The sequence below is a fragment of the Myodes glareolus genome, chromosome 17, assembly GCF_982192425.1.
Source record: "Myodes glareolus chromosome 17, mMyoGla1.1, whole genome shotgun sequence".
Taxonomy (NCBI): domain Eukaryota; kingdom Metazoa; phylum Chordata; class Mammalia; order Rodentia; family Cricetidae; genus Myodes; species Myodes glareolus.
The window spans coordinates 58,342,736-58,364,004 of record NC_142042.1 but is presented as its reverse complement, the minus strand read 5'-3'; the positions used below and the strand labels follow the sequence as shown (position 1 = coordinate 58,364,004).

The 21,269-nt window shown below is 42.6% G+C and overlaps 1 protein-coding gene across 2 annotated transcripts in view; it reads left to right on the top strand.

Annotated features, from left to right (window-relative positions):
* The first annotated feature begins 1,800 nt into the window (after nt 1-1,800).
* The window catches only part of Wars2 (tryptophanyl tRNA synthetase 2, mitochondrial), a 73,497-nt gene continuing 54,028 nt past the window's right edge, over nt 1,801-21,269 (top strand). For both annotated transcript variants that reach the window (XM_048442181.3, XM_048442180.3), the window contains exon 1: nt 1,801-1,925. In XM_048442181.3, the coding sequence (XP_048298138.1) occupies nt 1,836-1,925 (90 nt within the window). In that variant the 5' untranslated portion in view covers nt 1,801-1,835. The remainder of the gene's footprint in view (nt 1,926-21,269) is intronic.

Below are 21,269 nucleotides of genomic sequence, written 5' to 3'. Positions count from 1 at the left end.
AGCCTGGGCACAAGATTCCAGAACACAACTGGCCCAACTGTCTCACAACTAGGTTTTTTTTTTTAATTCTATAATCTGGATGACCAGGAATGCTACAAGTCTAAAGCTAATTCTGAAGGTTATAATCTCATTGACTCAAATTATAATGATTTGCTTCCTGTGGGAAGACTAAACACCTAAGTCATTTACAAACCCCATGTTGCAGTGGATATTGTATGTCTCTTCTCCTGATGGGCTTTGTCCTGGTCTTCAGTTAATACCACACACTTTGGTTTTCTATTAATTCATGGCCACTAAATTTCCATTTCTTGGCCACTTTTGCATTCTAAATTCTATCTGGTTTCAGTTTTGTTTGTTTGTTTGGCTCCTAATACCATGTTCTGTGGCTCCAGTCTCTTCTCAGGTCTGTACTCAGCTGTGTAGTTAAAATGCTTTGCACTTGGAAGTACATGCACCTTGAGTTCAACTGACAAAACCAAAATCACGTTGGTATGTTCTGTTAAGGGATGAACTATGACCTTATACATACCTGTAATTCCTTCCCTGCTCACTTTCAATTACAGCAATTGTGCTTGAACTTTGGGGTCAATTGCACACTTAGGAAATTTTATTATATGATTTGAATCCCATCTTAACCTTAGATTTCAACTCCTTAGGAGTACAGGCACCTCATATACACCTTAACCTGCCATGGCCCCTTGGTAATTTTTTTGTATATGTCTCTTAGACTAATATAAGAAATACAATAGGATTGGGCAACATCTGTTTCAGTTATATTTTTTTTTACTGATTCTTAATCTGAGAGTTTTCAGGTCCACCGACAGAAGTCAACTATCTTAACACAAAACACTTTCTTCCTCCCGGCATCATTGGTGTCATTAAGCTGGTACTGAGCCACCAGGGAACACTGCAGCCCTAAGCATTGTCTACTGAATGTGGTGCTTGCTTCGACACCACCTCCTCAGTGTGCACCATGTATTTACCTGCAAAGGCAAGATACACACACATATGCTTATACCATCAGTGTTTTCCACTTAGGGTACGAGAGTATAGTTGGGGACCCTATGACCATCACGTAAGTCTCAAAAAGCCACTATGATCCTATAGGAGAAGCAATCTTCATTCTTAAGAGACATGAAGAGAAAGTTGCATCTTGTTACTAGGTCAGAAAAACAAACTACTTGAGGGTTTTTTTTTTTTCTTTTTTCTGTAAGAAGTAAAGTCGGGAGGGTGAGGGAATAGGCTCAGTTTGACCTCAAAGCTTTGAGAGCATATTTTTAATGGTCTTTGAGGTCACTGCTCTTCGGTTCAGTATCCGTGAGTATAGCAGAGCAAGCCATGTAGGGTCTGACAAGTCTTAGTAGTAGAAAGGGATGGTGAGGGGATGAATTGGATGAGAAGGGGAGTGGGCATGGTTTGCCATTGTCAGGGACTGCTTTTCGAAACTGCAGTGTGGAAGATTGCCTATTCTTGCCATCTTAGGTGTCCAAGGAAATCCGCAGGCCGAATGTTCCTAGGAACCTTGGGGTCTATTTTATGGCCCTTGTTTAGAGTGGATGATTTCCTTTATTTCCATGTCTAACGCGCAACAACTTATTCCCAAGGGCAGATAGTCTCCTTCAAGGAAGCTGGCACAAAGAGTACGATTGTAGGAAGAACACTAAAGCCGAGTGCCAGTTCATTCCAGGACGCACCTGCTCTGCAAACACAGGAAACATCCCTAACCAGCTAGATTGGTCAGCAAGCACCGTGAAGGCAAAGCGCATGCGCAGTAAGCACAACTCGGGCTCGCCCGTCGACGTCATTCCGGGCCAGGCGGCTCCGCCCTTCCCAAGATGGCGCTGTGCTCCGTGCGGAAGGCGCGTGGGTGCTGGAGTTTCATCCGGGCACTTCACAAAGGACCCGCAGCGACTCCTGCTCCCCAGGTAACCCGAGCCGGCACTCTGCAGCAGGCTTCCGGTCCCGCCGGCGCCTCTCCGCACCTCTTCCCTCCGGGCACTTATTTCTCTCTCCTTGTTTCCCGCAAAGAGTCCTCCGCACTTTCCGCGGTCCACTAGCCTATGAATGTCCCCGACGTGGGGACGTCGCAAACGCACGTGACAGAATTAGGCCCTGCTGCTGGGAGACTCGCGCCGCCGCCCGGCCACGTGGCCGCCGTTGCCAGGCAACGCAGGAAGCCGTCTCTTGAAAGAGCGTGCGGTTGTCAGACACTCTGGAGTCGTTCTATACGCTGGTCTGTCATGGTTTTTATCCTCCTTTCCCTAACGGCTACCCCGGGTGCCGCGAAGAAGTCATAAAAGGTCTGTTTAGGTTCGTGCAGTAGCTAGCAGCGTGGAAGGTGCGCAAGTACCGGTGCACCACCGTGGTTCTTTCTTGATCCTTAGGCCTGTATCTAGCAGGCCCTGAAACCAACAGCAACAAGCTGCCAGGGAGCTTCATACTGCTGCTTGCCTGACAGCACTGAGCGTGATACCTTGTGTTGAGACCCACCGTGTTTGCACTTTACCCTCAAAGCCAAGCGTGGCAGGGGATATGTTGTCACTGGTTCAGACACGCACCAGATAAAGTATCTTATCTTAAAAAAGATAAGCTTTTTGACTTAGATTATCATGGCAGTAGGGTCTGAGAGAGGGAAGGAAATGTGAGGAATGAATTCTGACACCCTGCGTCTTCATCGCCACTAATGCACAGATGTGACTTGAGAATATACTATCATAACTGATGTATTGAAAAGCAAACCGGCCTAGAAGTTAGGAAAACATCCTAAAAGTTCCTGACTTTTTTTCTGACGTTTGCTCAGATCGAGTCTCAATCCTCTGGGCTGATTGGCATGTTAAATGTTTCCAAGCCTGGAAATCCTGTGGGTTCATCACTATGAAGATAAAATAGATGAGAGTAGATGAAAACCAACATGTAAGATTATGTTTCTAATCATCCCATAAATTACTGATTCTCTGAACTTCTGTTTTCTTCATTAATGTAAACCTCACAAGATTCCGTAAGCATAAAAGACACAATATACTGGAGACTCAGCAAGCAACTATTCAAAAGTTACTTTAAGTTTTAAGGAACAGTGTTCGGTAAGAAATGATTCCAGCTTTAATTATCAAATGCTGTTTCCTTGAGGTTTGGGATTTTTGATTTTTCAGAATAAAAATATGATAGGCATTTTAATGTGTATGCAACCAAGAAATTCTCGGGCAGATTGCCATTTTAAAACCCTTCATTTAGCTTTAAATAGAAATAATTTACTGTTCAAGTACCGTTTCTGCACTGTCATAATGTATATCACTTAAAACTAATGACAGGAAAGACTAGGGTAAGCCTGGCCTGATGATGGCAGAGGCCTATAATCCCTGCTATTCTGGAGTCCGGAGTGGAGGCTGGAGGATGGCAAGTTCAAGACCAGACTGGGCTATAAAGTTCAAGGTCAGTCTGGGTGATTAAGTGCGATTTTTTTGTCTCAAACTAAAAAGTAAGAAGAAGTATAGCTGAGTGTCAGGGTGCTTCTACAGTGCACGTGATGACCCAGGTGGAGAAACACCAGCGAAGTTCTGCGGAAAGACTGGTGGAGAAGAGTAAACATTGTATTCAGAATATTGCAGTAGTTTTTGTACCTAAGTGTTTGCACATAGGAAGAAAAGGCTGGAAGGAAACAACCTTTAACATTTTTGTTGTGTCTTGTTCATCCTAAATAGGGGATTAAGAGTAATTTAAGTGTGCTTTAAGCATTTGTCTCTTGTGTTTCAAGTTTCAAAACTATCACGTTTATAACCAGAAAGATTTGAAAGCATAAATCTCCATGCAAACCTGTAGTCACTGACGCTGTTTTGGCATTTTAGGTTTCTGAAAGAGATACCTGTCCTATACTGCCATTATTAAAGTGGCCTTGGAAAAGGACTCCTAAAAATTTATGGCCACTTTTCCTGTGTGGGTCTTCTTTTTCTATTGAAAGGCTTCCTTTGAAGTCCAAGGGATTTTGTGAACAGATGCAGAAATATGTGAAGGAAGAATTGGATTCTCAAACCAGATGCACTGGACATTTTTATGACATCTCATAACCTTTGTACAAAACAAAAAATAGTTTGTAAGAGCATACTATAAGAGAAAGAATTGCACATTTATCATATAGGTGGTTTTATCAAACCAAGGAATGGTTAAGTTCCTCGGTTATTGGTTTAGGCTGTGCTCCTGCCCCCCTGAGGTGCCCAGTGGGAGCAATAGTCTGCTTTGAGGTGAGATGAGTCATAGTTGTGCTTTGTTCAAAACTGACTGGATGTACCTTGACTCCTAAGTTCTTTTAATGTTTGGGGAAATTTTTAAACAATATCATGGCTAAGAAACGTAAGAAGTGCACTGGTAAGAAGTGTGACATATTTACTCCTCAAGGCTACCTGTACACGCAAACACAAATTAGCAAGAGAAGGGCTAGAGGTGCAGCAGGTGTTTGCCTAGTACGGAAGAGGTCTTGGGTTTAGTCTCTGCTGTCTTAAGGAGGGGCACGGGGGAAGAAAATACGCATAAGAGCACATCATACCATATTCACTGTGGATGTCTACAATTTATGTGAAAATGGTTTATTTTGTCAGGTGTTGCTTGACAGAAAACTGCTGAAATCTGATGAGATGAGAGTAATCACAAAGTCAGAGAAATGACAATCTGACATGCTGTTTAAAGGCTGGTGGTATTTGGCCCAGTTAAGCCTGTCATCATTGGCCAAACACAGGCCCTGTCCTTCTTTAAGCGCTCATTCATGGTTGTGTTTTGAAAACAATAAAATAGTTTTGATTAGAAGATTTTTTGCCAGATTATTTATAATCATTCAGCTCACATATAAAAAGTCCTTGGTTCATTTTTAGCCCTCCTCATCCTAGATTTGGCCAACACTGCCCCATTCTTCTTCCTGCCGATGGTCAAAATGTAACCAGTAGATGAAGGAAACATGTTTCAGAAAGAAGAAGGAGCCACTGTCTTAAATTCCTGATTACACGACAAAACTTCTAAAAGCGCTTAATATCTCCAGAGTTGCCGAATTAGTTCCTGTCTAGCCTGTGATACACTTTGTACTACACATTTCTTCCCAAACATTAAAAGAGCATGATTATCAAAACTGAAACTTAACATCTGAACAGTGCCATCACCTCAGGTATGAACCAGGTTCTAATTTTGCCAGTTTTTCCAGCACTCATTGTTTCTTCCAAATTGAATGCAGGATCCCATGTTTCATCGCTGTGCATTCTCCGACCTGGATTACTCTCTGGTTTTTACTATTGAAGGGAGCATCTTGGCCACAGTCGATGAGTACATGTCATGCTTGGTAGGGTGGCCCAGTGTGAGTTCTCCTAGGGATTTCTCATGGTTAGACCAGAGTTATGGATTTGGTAGAGTACACAGAGGAGAAGTTTCTGACTAGGTCGCGAGGCAGATGTTAGCACTTTAAGAACTAGAAAATAAGATCTCTTTAAATCCTTTCCCAGTTGATCAGTGGTGGAACTGAGATGGTGAAGTTTACTCTGGGCGTTTCGCTCCACATTTTATGATTATTGTTGGTTAGGTTTCTTTGATCATAATGCCATGAAATTGGGATTTTCCTGGTAGCTTTTGACTCAGTTTGTTTCCAGTTCTGTCTGTGCCCTGTCCATCACCTGCTCCCTCTGTATGGGAAGCTTTAGGAGCTGCGGCAGTCAGTTCAGAGTCTTGTTAGTTGAGAACTGTGCCAGTTAGGTCAGACTGTTTCAGTTCTGCTTTCTTAGGCAGTGCAAGAGGGCTCTCTGTGGATCCACCCCACAGCTTCTTTTCATCTCAAGAAGTAAATACATTTGTTGAAAATGCCCCTTAGGTTGGTTGTCTATGAGGACTGAGTTAACATAAATATAAATATCTCAAGTCTTTGAAAATATCTCTGGATAGGTAATAAAAACCACTGCTGAAAACACAGAGAAAAAAAGCATAGATAATTCTTAGGGCTGCCACAAGCAGGGAGTGCTGGAGAGAGAGCGCTGCTGCCCTCCAGATTCCTGCTGAGTTTATTATTTTCGTACCTGCCTGTGCAGAGCTGTCTTCACAAAGGAACTGGTGTGTGTGTGTGTGTGTGTGTGTGTGTGTGTGTGTAGGTGTTGTGGTATCTTTTAGAAGAGGAAATAATGTGCATGCTATGTGTTGAAGCATCATGACCTGTGCCATGTGAGCCTTATCTTACTCCTTCCAAGAGTTTCTGTAACTCTTATCTCTATGCATTTTATGAAAGAAGACACTAAATTTGGGGAGAATAGTCGACGCTCCCCAAACACAGAGCTAGTAGAGAAAAGTGCTGGGATGCAAACCCAGAGTTGCCTCTGCTTTTTCACTTGATTAGAAATTCCCTCTTATCGGTGAAATAGTGTAGGGGGTAAAGAGACACTTATAGCCCTTCTTGTCTGACCCCTCCTCCTATTCTCCAGCCACACATGCAACCCAGGACCCCTGAGATACAATTTGAATTTCATTCTTATTTTTTTCATTTTTTATTAACTAATTACTTTTTTCTTCAGCCCCAACAGCTCCCCCCTCCTCTCCTCCCAGTCCCTCTCCATGACCCCTCCTCCATTCTCTCCTCCTTTCTCTTCAGAAAAGTCCAGGCCTCCCATGTATGTTAGTCAGCCTCCCATGTATGTTAGTCAGCCATGGCTTATCAAGGTGCAGTGAGACTGGGCACTTCCTCTCCTATTAAAGCTGGATGAGGGAGCCCAGCAGGAGGAAAGGGTCCCCAAAGAAGGCAGCAGAGTCAGACACAGCCTCTGTCCCTACTGCTCGGAGTCCCAAAGAAGACCAAGCTTCTCAACTGTAACATATGTGCAGAGGGTCTAGGTCAGTTCCATTCGAGTTCCCTGGTTGGCAGTTCAGTCTCTGTGAGCCTCCATGAGCTCTGTGGGGTTTCTTGTGATGTCCTTGCCCCCTCTGGCTCCTCCAGTCCTTCATCCCTCTTCCACAGGAGTTCTCAAGCTCTGCTCAGTTTGACTGTGGGGCTCTGCATCTTTCTGCTTCAGTTGCTGGATGAGGCTCTCTGATGACAGTTGGGCTAGGCATTGATTTGGGAGTATAGCAGACTATCACTAGGAATGATTTCACTGACTTTTTTTTTTTCTTTTTTGCCAGTCATACTTAGTTCAGTTTTAGGTCTCTGGGTTGTTAGCCCTCCAGAGAGTGGCATGGGTGAGTTCCCTCTCATAGTATGGATGTCAAGCTGGACCAGTCACTGGTTGGCCACTCCCATAATTTCTGTACCACCTTTGTCCCAGCATATCATGTAGGCAGGGCAAATTGTAGGTCAGAGGGTTTGAGCCTGGGTTGGGCTCCCAGTCCCTCCACAGGAAGTCTTGCCAGCTTATAAGAAATGACCAGCAAGTTCAGGCTGCAGCTTCCTTTAGTATAAAAGGGAGTTTGCTGATCAGGTCCACATTTGATGGATAGATTATGTTTTAGGAAGCTGCCCTGAAATATTTAAGTGGAATATGGTATTGGTTCTGTTTACCTAAGCTCCATGAGTATAGGGAAGTCATCAAATACTGTTCTCCTTCTCTGGGTTTTCCATCTTCTCTGTTCTTTCTTTCCTATCTTCTGCTTCCTCGGAGCTTACTCTCCATGGACTGCTGACCCTTACGCAAAAGGCAATGAATGTCATAACTTTATCTTGGGTCTCTCCCTGGCCTCACCTCCAGCCTCCTCACAATGAACCCTCCCCCCCCCACACACACACAATGTTGTGCTCTTGACACTAGTGCACCCTAGTGTTTGAGAACTTCTCTTCTAAACACCGTGGCCCACGCCCAAGACTTCCTCCTAGATTCTTCTCGGGAAAGATGTGCTCTTTGAGGATGAAGCTGCTCTGCCCTGGTGTAGCATGGCAGGTGCAGAGACAGTTTACAGACAGAGACAACTCACTGACTGCAGCTTGCCTTCATCGGCGTGGCATTGGCAGACATTCATCTCTATCATTTCAATGAGACCTGTCTTTTATCGCCCCTCGGCGTTGACCAAGCAGAGCAAGGTCATGTCTAGGTTACTGCATTGCCCCATCACTTGCGATCTCTTGGTCCTCCAATCATTTACTGAAATTCGTCCATAGCTCTCTTTTCTCTTGAGACAGCCATTTTTGTTGGTTTTTTATTTTTTTTCTCTTGAACTGTCCCTCCATTACCTGTTGAACTTACTTCTGATTGGCTAACAAACTGGTTTTTTTGACTGCTTTTTTGCCTTTTGAGTAGAGTCAAGTCAGTGTGATGCCTAACCATGAGGTTCCACTTCCATCCCTATGCCAGACCAGCAGCCAGCATTCAGGTTCCAACTCCTTCTCTTTCCTCTCTCCTGTTCTGACTGACTCATTGGTGAGACAGCTTCCATGAGAGTGTAGCCCTGAATGGTCAAGTACAACCCTCCCTGATCTCATTTTTCAGAATGTTAATTATAGATTTTAAACAAATCTCTCCTTTTATACATTTTCAAATAGAATCTATGGTCTTCAGTAATAATATATTATTCAAATATAACACTCTATACTGCCCAAAATATTTCAGATATTCCCATCTAATTTTTGAATACAAAATATATGTTGCAAGGAGACTGCTTGTTTGTCCTGGCTGCCCAGCCCCGAAATAATCACATAGAAACCGTATTCATTAAATCATTGCTTGGCCTATTAGCTCTAGCTTCTTATTGGCTAACTCTTACATCTTAATTTAACCCATTTCTATTAATCTGTGTATCACCACGAGGTCGTGGCCACCAGCACATCTACCTCCGACAGCTCCATGGCATCTTCTGACTCTTTCCTTCTTCTAGCATTCGGTTCCATCTTCCCCACCTACCTAAGTTCTGCCCTATCAACCGGCCAAGGCAGTTTCTTTATTCACTAATGGTAATTACAGCACACGGAGAGGACTTCCACATCAGATCAGAATTATTTAGCTGTCCAAAATTTCTACTCCCTGATGATAATAATTCCATTATTCTTTTCTTCTTCTTCTTCTTCTTCTTCTTCTTTTAAAAAAACAATTCAGTGATAATGAGCAATCTAAGTATCAGTGCTCTTTTACATTTTAATTTAGTGAGTGTTTTCCTATTTCTGTAAAATCAGTTTAGTACTTAACTCATCTGGGGGCCCTATTCTGATAGGACTTAGCCTTTCAGTCATTGCTAAGGATAATGACGGGGATGTAGTACCAGCAAATACTGAATACCTGCCTTGTCCCAGGAATGTTGGTAAAGGCATCAGATACACCAATCCTCCCAACTCAACTAGGTCTACAGATAAGAATTCTGAGAGGATTTAATAAGTCATTCAAGGCCGTGTAATTGGCAAGTGTAAGAGCCAACATGTGAGCCCAGTTATCCTGATTCCATACCCTGTATGTGAACTATAAAATGGCAGAAATATCTAAAAAGAAACAATGCATGGTAATTTGCTGATCACCCCTTTGAAAACTTGTAAGTACTCCATGAAAGCTACCTTTGTTATTGCTGCTCTTGCGGTGTTGTTTGGCTGCATGAATTATGTAAAAAGAGCAAAGCTGTCTTGTACATTTATCTCCGTCTCCATTGGTCACCGCAACTAAGATTACCTTAGATAAAATAAGGCTTTAAAACATGAGTCCCAGGGCGCATGTAGGAAGTTATATTTATGTATTGTCTGTAGCCGAAAGGTCATCCTGGACAGAGCCCTGCAGGCAGAATGGAGGTGAAGAGTGCTAAATCTGCTGCGGATCGGGGGTCGCTGTCTGGCTGTACTGTGATTTATGGCTGGAATACTTTCTTCAAGGAGTAGAAGCAGTGGTGGCAAGGCTTGCGAGGTGGGAGTTAGTGCTGTCGGCCCCCTCTACAGAGGATAGGGAGTTCCTTTCTTGAGGATTCTCATTTGTTAATGGAGTTCTAAAGAGGTCTACAGTTCACTAATTATAGAGTATGGACTGGGTGATTGCCAACTCATTAGGATGCGATGAGGCTTTAAATCAGCGCGATTGGACAGAGCTGGCACTACACTAGCAAAGGCCGCCTTGGTAGCTTTTTCTGACAATGTGGAGACTGGACATTTGTATTCAGCCTCACCCAGGAGTCCTTCAGGAAGGCATAAAAATACAGTGGTGAAGGGAAGTGGATTTGTTTGCTTAAATCCTTGATTTGGTCTTAAAGGTAGTTAAAAAAAATACTGCAAGATAGCAAAGGTCCCTTGGACTAGGGGACTAATAAAATATTATACAGCGAAGAGGTGGAGTTTCAAGGATAGTGAGGACTAGACTATCAAGCAGTTGCACTCTGCTGCATAGCGAGATTTTGGTTGAAGGGAAAAATCCAATGCAGACAAGTTTGGCTTCCAGTGTCCAGCCGTTCTCCAGCGGCCACATGCCACTAACTGGAGCATGCGAGGTCAGGAACTGTGAAGAAAGTTTGTAAAAGATAAACATTCACATGTTTATCTTGACATCAGAACACATCGTTCCTTGTGTTCTGTTGGGCTGTTTATCACAAGGAAGCATGACATGGCAGAATCTGCCTGACTGTAGGATCCCACAGGCATGCCAGTGTGATGCCATGTTTCCCGGTAAGCCATCACCTCGTGGTGCTACACAGATTACTAAATATGGGTTAAAGCAAGATGTGAGAATTAGCCAATAAGAGGCTGAAGCTAATGGGTCAGGCAGTGTTTAGAAGAATACAGTTTCCGTGTAATTATTTTGGGGGTAAGCTAGCCGGGATCCGGGCGGGAACGCAGCTCACCGCTCCTTCTACACTTTTCTCTTTTTCAGAAGTGTCAATAATGTTCACATTGTAGAAATTTTATGTGGATTTAAGCATCTATCACGTATATAAAGTCCCTTGGCTAATATTTAGTACTCAGTAGATCTTTCCCTTTGAAGAGGACTGTTCCCACTCTTATCTACCTTAATAGTATTTTTCCCATCACCACACAGCCCTTCCTTCCCAACACTCAACCAGATTAATTTCTCCAAAGCAGAGCAGACTTGTGACTTTTCATAAAGTCTGTCCTCCTCATGACTTTTAAAATCTTCTCCAGACCATTGCTATTGAGGTGGACCCTTGACTCGGAGTTGCATAAATTCTGCTTTGCTTAGAGCCACCCCACTCACTTAATGCTATATTTTTAAAGGACCTTTCTTTCCATCTATATCTTTCTGTATTCTACCATTCTTTTTAATTTCATTTTACTTGTTTTATGACAGGATCTTACTTTGTAGCTTTCACTAGGCTCAAGCTTGCGATCTTCTGCCTGTTTCCCAAATGCTAGGGTAATGGGCATGCATCGTGCTGCTAGCCATTTCCCAAATGCTAGGGTAATGGGCATGCATCGTGCTGCTAGCCATTTCCCAAATGCTAGGGTAATGGGCATGCATCGTGCTGCCTAGCCATTTCACCACTTCCAAACACTAGGTGCAGCTTTTGTACATCGGTCAGAGAGCTGCTTAAAACAAGCAGCAGCAAAGGATTCTAATAAAACTTTGTAGAAATTTTTTTTCTGAAGCTGGAGGTAATCACTTCCAGTTTGAAATTGTATCTCCCGTTTTGAAATTGTATGAGACTTCGCTCCTGTCTTTAGAAATACTCGCACACCTCTTTATAGTCGACTTGAGACAGATGGAAGTGCATGGCTTTGTTCTATAGACTGTTTTTGGACACTCCAGCAGGAGCAGTTCAATAGACGTTGTTTCACAGATGACCTATGGGCTTCACTTAGCATAGAGAGCTCCCAAGATGTTATCTTCTTGGAGACCCCTACATGTCCTAAAAAAATGAGGATGAGCCCTTCCTGTTGAGTGGTAGCTGTAAGTGTATGTGTGATAAATGAGGTATTACTTAAATCCTTGGTATTATGACTCCTACCATAGAAACCTCAGTAATTATTTATTGAATGAAGTCAGTGAAAACCAAATCAGTGCAGTGATAAATGAGAAAATCTACAACATTGATACTAAGCGTGTTGTTGAATAGAAACCACACATTTTAATATATTTTGTGTTTAATTGACTGCATCGGATCTTAAGTGTTTATCGCAGGTAGTGAGTGTTGTTTCCCAGTGTATCTAGGCATCTATGTTACCGGAAGGCTATCGGTTTCCATCCTCTTGGCTGTGGCTGAGTTTTACTTTGCCAGCTCTAGTCTTCATGGTGCTGCTAATTACACTGCGATGTTTGTTTGTTTGTTTGTTTTTGTTGTTGTTCTACTGAAGTTTGCTACCTATGTGTCCAGGCAAGTGTGAACATATTCACAATTACGATGAAAAATTTTTATTTTGTTTCGGGGCTGTCTAGTTCAATAAATGTGCTGTTTTACCTTAAAATAATTACTATTATATTTTTGCTATTATAATTAAGGGTTTGCTTTTTACCTTTTATGAAAGAGATGAGATCTCATTTATTAATTGTATTTTTTTCTCATTCAGTCACACATTTGAAGTCTCCTTAAGGCAGCTCATTGGACCATACCAAGCACTTTTTGCTCTGTTGTTGGTGGTGTGTTTTGCGTAGAAAACAACCCTGCTTTTCACTGCAATTATGTGACAGGCGCTGTAAGGCCAGGCCTAAACTTCTAATGTAACGTGCCTTGCTTTCAGTTGCACCATGGTAAGAGAGAGCTAGCATGATGCAAGATTTCGTATGACCAAGTACTGCAAGCAATTTATGTGTTCTTTCAAAGTGGCCAATAGCTCTGACCAGATGTCTGACTGGTGAGAGGAGCAAGGGGTCTCTCTAGGATCTCTCATAAGGACAGTAATCTGTGAGACTTACCCACTTCCGTGACCTAAGTACCTCCCTGCTTCATTTTCCAGTACCATCACATTGGTGACTAAGTTTCAACATAAAGTCCTGGGGTTCGCAGACATTGTCTGTCTTAGTGTGTTATTTCAGTGGCCGAACATCTTGTAAAGCAGGACTAGTTCTCGAAAATCTTTGAAATGTGTTGGATGTTCCAGTGTTTCCGCGTTGACATGGCATCTAGCAGCTGTTTTTCACTTCTAAAATGGAGCAGAAATTCTTTAGCTGACCATGTGTCCTTAATTTTGATTGGGAATATATTAACATATTTATGACTTAAATAGAGACATAGCTTGTTCTCTGATTTTACTTTTTTTCTAACTAGTGGGCCTTTTGATCAGATTTCAATGATATTTTTCATTTTGAAAGTTACAAGTTCACTTTAGATCATGTGGATGTGGGATACAGGACCAGACCATTGGCTCACATGCTAGATAGAATGGGAAGAGAGAGCCACGTGGCTCGGTAACATAGACAAGAATAATGGGCTAATATAAATTATAACAGTTAATACGAAGTCTGAGCTAATGGGCCAATCAGTTTATGACTAAAAAAAAAAATAGATGACATGATTGTGTGCCTGTAATTCTAGTGCTGGGAAACAGAGACAGAAAGATCCCAGGGGCTTGCTGGACAGTCAGTGAGAGACCCCACAGAGTGATGGGGAAGGATATCTGATGCCGGCTCCCAACCTTCACAGGCAGGTACAGGTGTTCATGTGCACATGCACCACACACAGGAAAGGAGAAAAGGAAGGTAGGAGCATAGAGAGAGGGCGGGTATATAAAGTGAAAAAAAATAAAAACCTGGAGTTAGAAGCAAAAGTTGAAGACTGTAAAAGAAGAATCATTAGAGGTTCAATGTAGGGTCTCCCAGGGGGCTACAATGCCAAAAGTCAGCTGAAGACTGTATATTACTATATTTTAATATATAATAGTACTATATATTACTGATATAGTAAATAAAGACTGAGAGTTATTAAAAAGCATTTACAACTGATTAATACCCAGGGATGGTAGCATCAGTAATTGTAATTGAGCCTGAAAATTAATAACAGACAAGAGATGAGCAAGTGAGGACTGCCCTTTTAAATAGCCTGCTTGAGCACAAACTGTCTTGGAGGGTAAAGGGAGCTGTAGACATGACATCGGAAGCCAACTCTTAGGGTAGTCTTTAGGTTCGAGGAAACTTAAGCATGATTATAAAATCAAGCGTAAAGATGGAAACTTGGTAGATAAAGGGAAGAATGAATAAAGTCTGTCCAGAGTAATTGTAAACAGCAGGAGAGAAAGCTGTCTCTGGGAATAGGTGGAGATGGGTGTGGGTCTAGAGTTTTCTGGAAGGGTGCAGTCAATGGAGGAACTCCAAAGCTATTGGGCAGTAGCTCTTCCGAGGGGTGAGATTTGGGGAGGCAGTATAAATTAATGGGTTAATGTATGGGCTCTAAACTTAGACACTATTCTTGTCCAGCTTCTTCCATTTGATAGATAATGGAAGTTGGGTTCTGGGGTAAGCACTAGAATCTAGATCCCATTTCATCTGTAAGATGAGCAAGATCAGAGTTAATGACTTGACCACTACAGCCAGCCTGCCAGTGTTTGGGCTGCATAGGCTCCACTACTGTTTTCTTTTACAATCTGTAAAATGAAGATAATAATACTTACTTTTGCCTGTGATGGTGACTGTGAGGAACACCTGAGTCAGTGTTTATAGGGATCCTGGACAGCACTAGGTACATTGTATAGACCAAGTTTTAAAAAATGTTTTATAAGCAGTGTTGAGACCCTAGCTGAAGTTAAAACTAGAAATTGGTTTTATATATAAATTCTGCAGAGTTTTGACACTTTTATTGTTGCCCAAACTATTTAGCATTTAGTATCTAAAGAACTTCCTAACCTTAATCCATGATTGGAGTCTCGCCGGGCTGTTGAGACACAGTGGCAAGGGGAACTGAGGTGGCTCGTGGGTGCACAGTCCAAGTAGAAGAGCATTGGCGTTTATGATGTTAAAATGGCGGAATGCTGATATGAACTTGAGCATGGCATGGGATAGACAGTAAGAGCTGAAATCAAGCAAGTGTGTCGAAAACTAATGTGCCAAATGGCTCAAATGCCTTTACAGACAGAGATACAAGCTGAAATCTCTTGGAGAGTAGAGCTTGGCAAATACAAGATTCCCAAATGTGCAGTAAATTTAAGAGTGCACCCCAATGCCACTCATCTCCCCATCCCATCATATCTGCCTCTGTCCATGCAGCCTCCCTCCCCAAAATAAAATAAAGTTAAAAGACAAAAGGCAAGAAAAAATTCTCATTGTGGAAGTTGTAATGTGTCACAGTGAGTCATACAGTAGACCCTTTAGTCCATACATCTTTGCAAATGTTCATTGCAATGAGTCCTTAGTCTGATTCGAGGCCTCTGGCTTCTACTACACCATCAACACTGGATCATCACTGGGCCTCATCTTGGATAGATATCCAATATTGCTGCCTTGTGGTGTGGAGATCATGCAGCTTTGGATTTGCAGGGCCAGCCTCTTCATGTGCTCTAGCAGTTCATAAATGGGGTGGATGTTGGGGTGGGCCAACTCATAGCCCTGAATCTGGGTGGTAGCTGAGTTGGTCAGCCCGCCAGCTCTCCTGAATCTTCACTATGAGGGTGAGCTCTCCAGCACTGGCCTGGCTAGCTCACCCAGTGTCCAGTGCCACAGGGAGCAGGGAGCAAGGCCAGTTCTCCTGCTCTCACACCTTCAAGTGTCTTTATAAGCCCTCGGTTGGCCTTGCATCGTGCTGCCTTGTTTTAGTAGCAGGGCGTGAGGTCAGAGAACTTAGAGAAGTGTAGCCCCGTGGTCAGAGAGGTGGCTCTGTGGCTAAGAGCACTTGCTGTTCTCAGGGAGGATCAAGGTTCTAAGCACCTATATGGTATCTCCCAAACATCTGTAACTCCAATTCCAGGGCAACCATACACATAAAATAAAAATAAGTGAGTCTTTAAAAAATAAAAGACTTGACTGGAATGGTGGCACATGCCTTTAATCCTAGCACTTGGGAGGCAGAGGCAGGCGGATCTATAGTTCTGCCTGTGAGATCGAGGCCAGCCTGGTCTACAGAGTGAGTTCCAGGACAGCGAGGGCTATTACACAGAGGCCTTTGCTGAGATTGAGTTGGGAAGTCATTAGAAGGCTTTAGCCTGGTAACGTCTGACATGGGTATTAAAGCCTCGCAGTGGGTGCTTTGACAAAGAGTTTAGTGTAGAAAGCAAGAGCACAGGCAGGGAGACCAGACATGGGACAACTGTGAGATTCAAGTGAGTGATCGCAGTGCCTTGAGTTGAGCAGGGTGGTGGAGATGGAGTGAAAGAGTCTGGGTATTTTAAATGGAGGTAGAATTAATACAGTTTCCTGACTACTTGGGACTAGAATGAAAGAATCAGCTGGGGTTCTAAGGACTCCAGCCAGAACAACTAATGAACAGAAGGAATTCACACTTACTGAGATGGTAACGCACTGTGTGTGACAGAAACGTGATTTGGAGAGAAACCTGGAGTTCACTTAGGTGTGCTGACGTCAGATGCCTGTGGAGCTCTTCCGTATAACTGTCAGGCAGGCAACCAAATACCTCAGGCCAGAGCTCAGGAGAGGCCTAGGTGGGGCTTGGCGATTAGGAGTTCCTAATAGGGCATGCATAAAGCTACCTTGAGGTTGGGTATACCGTGGCAGTTTGTTTAGGAAGGATGTGGGAAGAGAGAGAGGAAAGGGGGAGGGGATAGAGCAGAGAGGAGAAAAGCAATCCAGAGACTGGATCTGTGAACTCAACCAGGCCTGGATACCTGAGTGTATCCACTGGGCACACATGGTGGAAGGAGAGAAACACACACACATACGCACACACAGGGTTAGGGGAGGTATCTTTTTTTAATTAAAATAAAAGATGTCAGGAAGATGAGAAAAACCAAGCAAGATTGTAGTAGCCAAATAGGTGAAAGATAAAGTAGCTGCTATACCTGGTGCTACAGATATGCAATGCCAGCATTCTGGAGTCTGCGGCAGGAAAGCCTTCATTTGGAGCCGGTGTCAGACACATGGAGTTCCCGTCCAGGCAGAACTGTATAGTGAGATCTTGCTACAAAACAACAAATAGACAAACAAAACAGAAAAGCAAAAAGAAGTATCCTGAAAGCCAAGTTAGGAAGCTGTTTTCGGATTGCTATGTGCATGCGCTTGTCCATGCTCACTCTCATACATGCACACACTCAATCACTCACACAATACACGTATATCCCCTCACACACCTGCACATACACATACATGCACACACAGACAATTACACACTGTCGCATGTGTGCACACATTTGCACACTCAAACACTCACATAGTTACACAGACACTCTCATACACACACACCTTCCATCCCTTTGTATCTGTCTCTCTCTTTCTCACACACACCTTCAGTCCCTTCCATATCTGTCTCTCTCTCTCTCTCACTCTCGCTCTAGTTATAGAGCGAGAGTGAGAGAGAGCGATCACACCTTCGTGTTGGCATTTCTCTGCCTATGGAATAACATACAAAAGATAAACAGCCCCGTTTCAAGTACTGGACCCTCTTCATCACTGTTGCTTTCTTTGCTTTTCTTCACTGTTTACCTAGAAACTAGTCCCATGAGCTTTGCAGTGAGGACTTTATGTGAACGATGGGGTATTTGATGTTTCAGAAAGGAAAACCTCTGGGCTCTCTGGCCTCAAGACCTTTATGCCTTCTACATACGACTTTTAGTAAAGTCAACTTACGTGATAGCACAGATGTCTAAGACTGCTAGCTGATTCAGAAATTCAGCCTTTCGTAAGAAAGCCTGTACCATAAGATGATGCTGCCTAAACATTAGGAACCTACACACACACACACACACACACACACACACACACACACACGGTTGCAGTTTTGATGGCAATAGGAGTGAAAATATTTTTCCGACAGGAGTGAAAGGCTTCATGGAATGTTAGCACTGACATCCGTCTGAGCTTTGCAGAAAGTACCCTCAGAATGTGTGATTAGAATCCATCAGATATTTGGCTGTCTTTTCCAACCAAAAGATGGATTTGAACCAGATTACCACTTCTATGACTTAGTTTTGAAGAAAGAGGGGTGGGGGGGGGGAGCAATTATTTGTCTCTTTGTTCAAAGGCCTTTTTGTATCGTCGATCCCTGGAAAGCTAGTGGAGGGGCCGGCCTTTCACATCCATTAAGGTCAGCCCTGAAACTGTTGAATTTGATCTCTTCCATTTACCATCTGGATACAGTAGAGAAAAAGCTATTCTGCATTGGGTTGCTGGACACCATCCAGAAAATAATATGTCAGGGCATCAAAGGCTTGAGGCTCTTGGTCCATTCTGGCTAATGATCACAGGCAGGGTCTGCACTCCAGTTTTGTAGTATGTTTCATTTTTGCAGTGACAATTTATATCCCAGTAAAATAGATCACAAGGATTACTGCCAGCTTGTCAAAGCTAAGATTCCTCTATCATAGACATCCCCGCAAAGGACTGGGTTTTAATTGGGCAAAGCTTGGTTTCCAAAGCCCCTTTCCCTCCATTCCCTTCCAGTCTGCCTCCTTTCTCATAGACAGCTCTTGCTTACTGCAGGAAGGTTTCTAAGCCATAGACTGTTTCATTCCATACCCAAGCCCCCAGTTTAAAATCTTCTTAAAACGGACCTCATTTAAAATCGCTATTCATCGTCATCTTTATAAGGGGGTCTAGTATCTGGCCAGCCAGTGACACTGCTGGCAGCTATCCAGGAATCTGACAACCACATCTCATTATTCACACCAACTGGAGCTATTGTGGCTGGTATTTATTATTATTATTATTATTATTATTATTAATATTATTAATATTATATTAAATGTGGATAGGAAGCAGTGGCAACGACATGTCCTATGTCTTCCCTGAGACAGAGAGGAGACCCTATCAGAGAGCGTATGGCTGCATTTTAAGGTAGCTGGAGGCCATCTAATGCTAGGTTTTGATACAGCAGCTTTTTTTTTTTTGATCTTTCAGGACTCACCCTGTCATAAATTTATAACTGGAGTAGAAAACAAACAAACAAACAAAAAACAACTGTAGGGAATTGTCATTTTGTCTCTTACAGTGAGAAGGGATTGCAGGAAAAATTCGAAACCCTGACAATAAAAATTACTTTCTTGTATCAAGGATGAATCTCAGGCTGCTTTCTCAAACAAATTTTATTTGATATCTCAAACAAAATGGCAGGTCCTGAATTCCTGCTCTGATCCAGAAAGCTGGGCTGTCTCTGAATTCTGGCTGTCATCAGAAAACATGTTTGGGACTTGTAGGTTTTGCCCCACCATGTTCCCCAGGAGGTGCCCTGCCTCCGTCCTCTCATCATGGCCGCATTTCCTCTCAGAATCTTCTGTGCTCCTCTTCCTTTTGATTTCTCTGTGCTGGTGTCTTAGCTGTTTTCCTTTAATAAGAGTTGCCATGGTCATGGTGTCTCTTCACAGCAATAGAAACCCTAACTAAGACACCAGCATTGTTCTAAGTGTGTGCATGTGTATGAACATGGAACACACACTGATCAGGACTTTGGTTGTCCTCCTTTGTTGTTCTTCACCTTATTTTTATTTTTTAAATAATTTTTTTAAGTTCTGAAACTAAAATTATGTCATTTCCCCTTTCTCCTTTTTCCCTCCAACCCTTCCCATGTACCCCTATGCTGTCTTAAGTCTGTGGCCTCTTTTTCTTCCTTTGTGTGTATGTGTGTATAATTATGTATAATTAAATTATGTATATATATATACATACATACATATACACACACACACACACACACACACACATTTTAGCCAACTGCTTTTCTCTTTCCTAGTATCAGTAAATTCCAGTTTGGCGTAAGCATCGGTGTGAAGCAGCACCCACTGCTTCTTCTGCTATAGAAACCGAGCAGACTGCCCTCCCTTTCTGTGCTCTCAGGTAGAATGAACAGTAAGCGAACAAGTCCTAGGCTCCAGCAGGGGGACTCGCTGTGCCTACCTTTGAGCTTTGCAGGGAGCGGATGACTAAGCTATCTCCCTGGCTCTACATCTTTTAAAATATTTTCTCCAGACCTGTAGCTTGTCTTCTCATTATCATGATGTGCAGTCTTGGTGAACTGAAGTTTGTTGACTGTGGTTTCTGTCCCGCACGATCCTGCAGCCGTTCAGTTCCAAAGAAATACACTGAGGTCTACATTAATTATAAACCAATTGGTCCAGTAGCTCAGGCTTCTTATTAATTAATTCTTATAACTTATATCAGCTCATAATTCTTATCTGTGTTAGCCACGTGGCTTGGTACCTTTTTCAGCAAGGCAGTCACATCTTACTTGCTCTCTGAATCTGGCTTCATTTGTGTCTGGGTGATGACTTCAGACTGACTGTTTCCTGTTCCCAGGATTCTCCTGTTCTCATTGCCCTGCCTCTACCTCCTGCCTGGCTACTAGCCAATCAGTATTTTATTAAAGATAATACAAATGACAGGATAAAAGACCATTGTCCCACAGTAGAAGTTTATAATTTTAATTACATACAGTTTATCAATTATTTCCTTCATGGATTATGCCTTTGGTGCCAAGAAATCATCACCATGTTCACTGTCAGTAAGGTTTTCCTGCCTTTTTAGGAGACTTAAGGTTTTGCATTTTGTATTTAGACTTAGGATTCATTTTGAGTTACTTCTTGTCAAAGGTTTAATATCTGTGTCTGTTTTGTACATAGGAGTCTAATTGTTGAAAAGACTCCTATGCTGAGTTGTCCCTTTCTACATGGGAAAGATCAGTTGACACTATGCACCCTATTCTGCTCCATGGATCTGGTTATCTGTTCTACCAATGCATACTGTCTTGATTGCTGTAGCATTATCCTGTGTTGACCCCCAACTCTGTCCTTTCGCCAGTCTGTGCTGTCGTGATTGTTATGGGGTGCCATAAGCATGGGGAGCGCTAGTTCCCTAGTGCTGGGTTGGTTTGTTGGTTTGGTTTTACAGTTTGTTTTGTTTTACAGCTGTAGCAACATAATGTCTTAAAATTGGGCAGTGTTAGCCCTTCAACTCTTTTCTTTTTCAACTGAATTGGCTATTGTGTTTTTCCACGTAAACTTTAGAGTCCATTTGTAGAAATATACAAGATAATTTGCTGAAATCTGAACTAGGATTGAGTCGACTCTTTAATACTTATCCATGAACATGGACCATCTCTTTACCATTTTAGTTCTTTGATATCCTTTACCAGAGTTGTTGTTTTTCTTTTGTAGATCTCTCTCTCTCTCTCTCTCTCTCTCTCTCTCTCTCTCTCTCTTTTTCTCTTAATCTGTCCCACACCCACACACATATTCGTCTTAAAGTTATAGATAGGCATATTGGAAGATGCTAATATAAGCAGTAATGTATATTTTTGTTTTAAAATATGATGGGGGA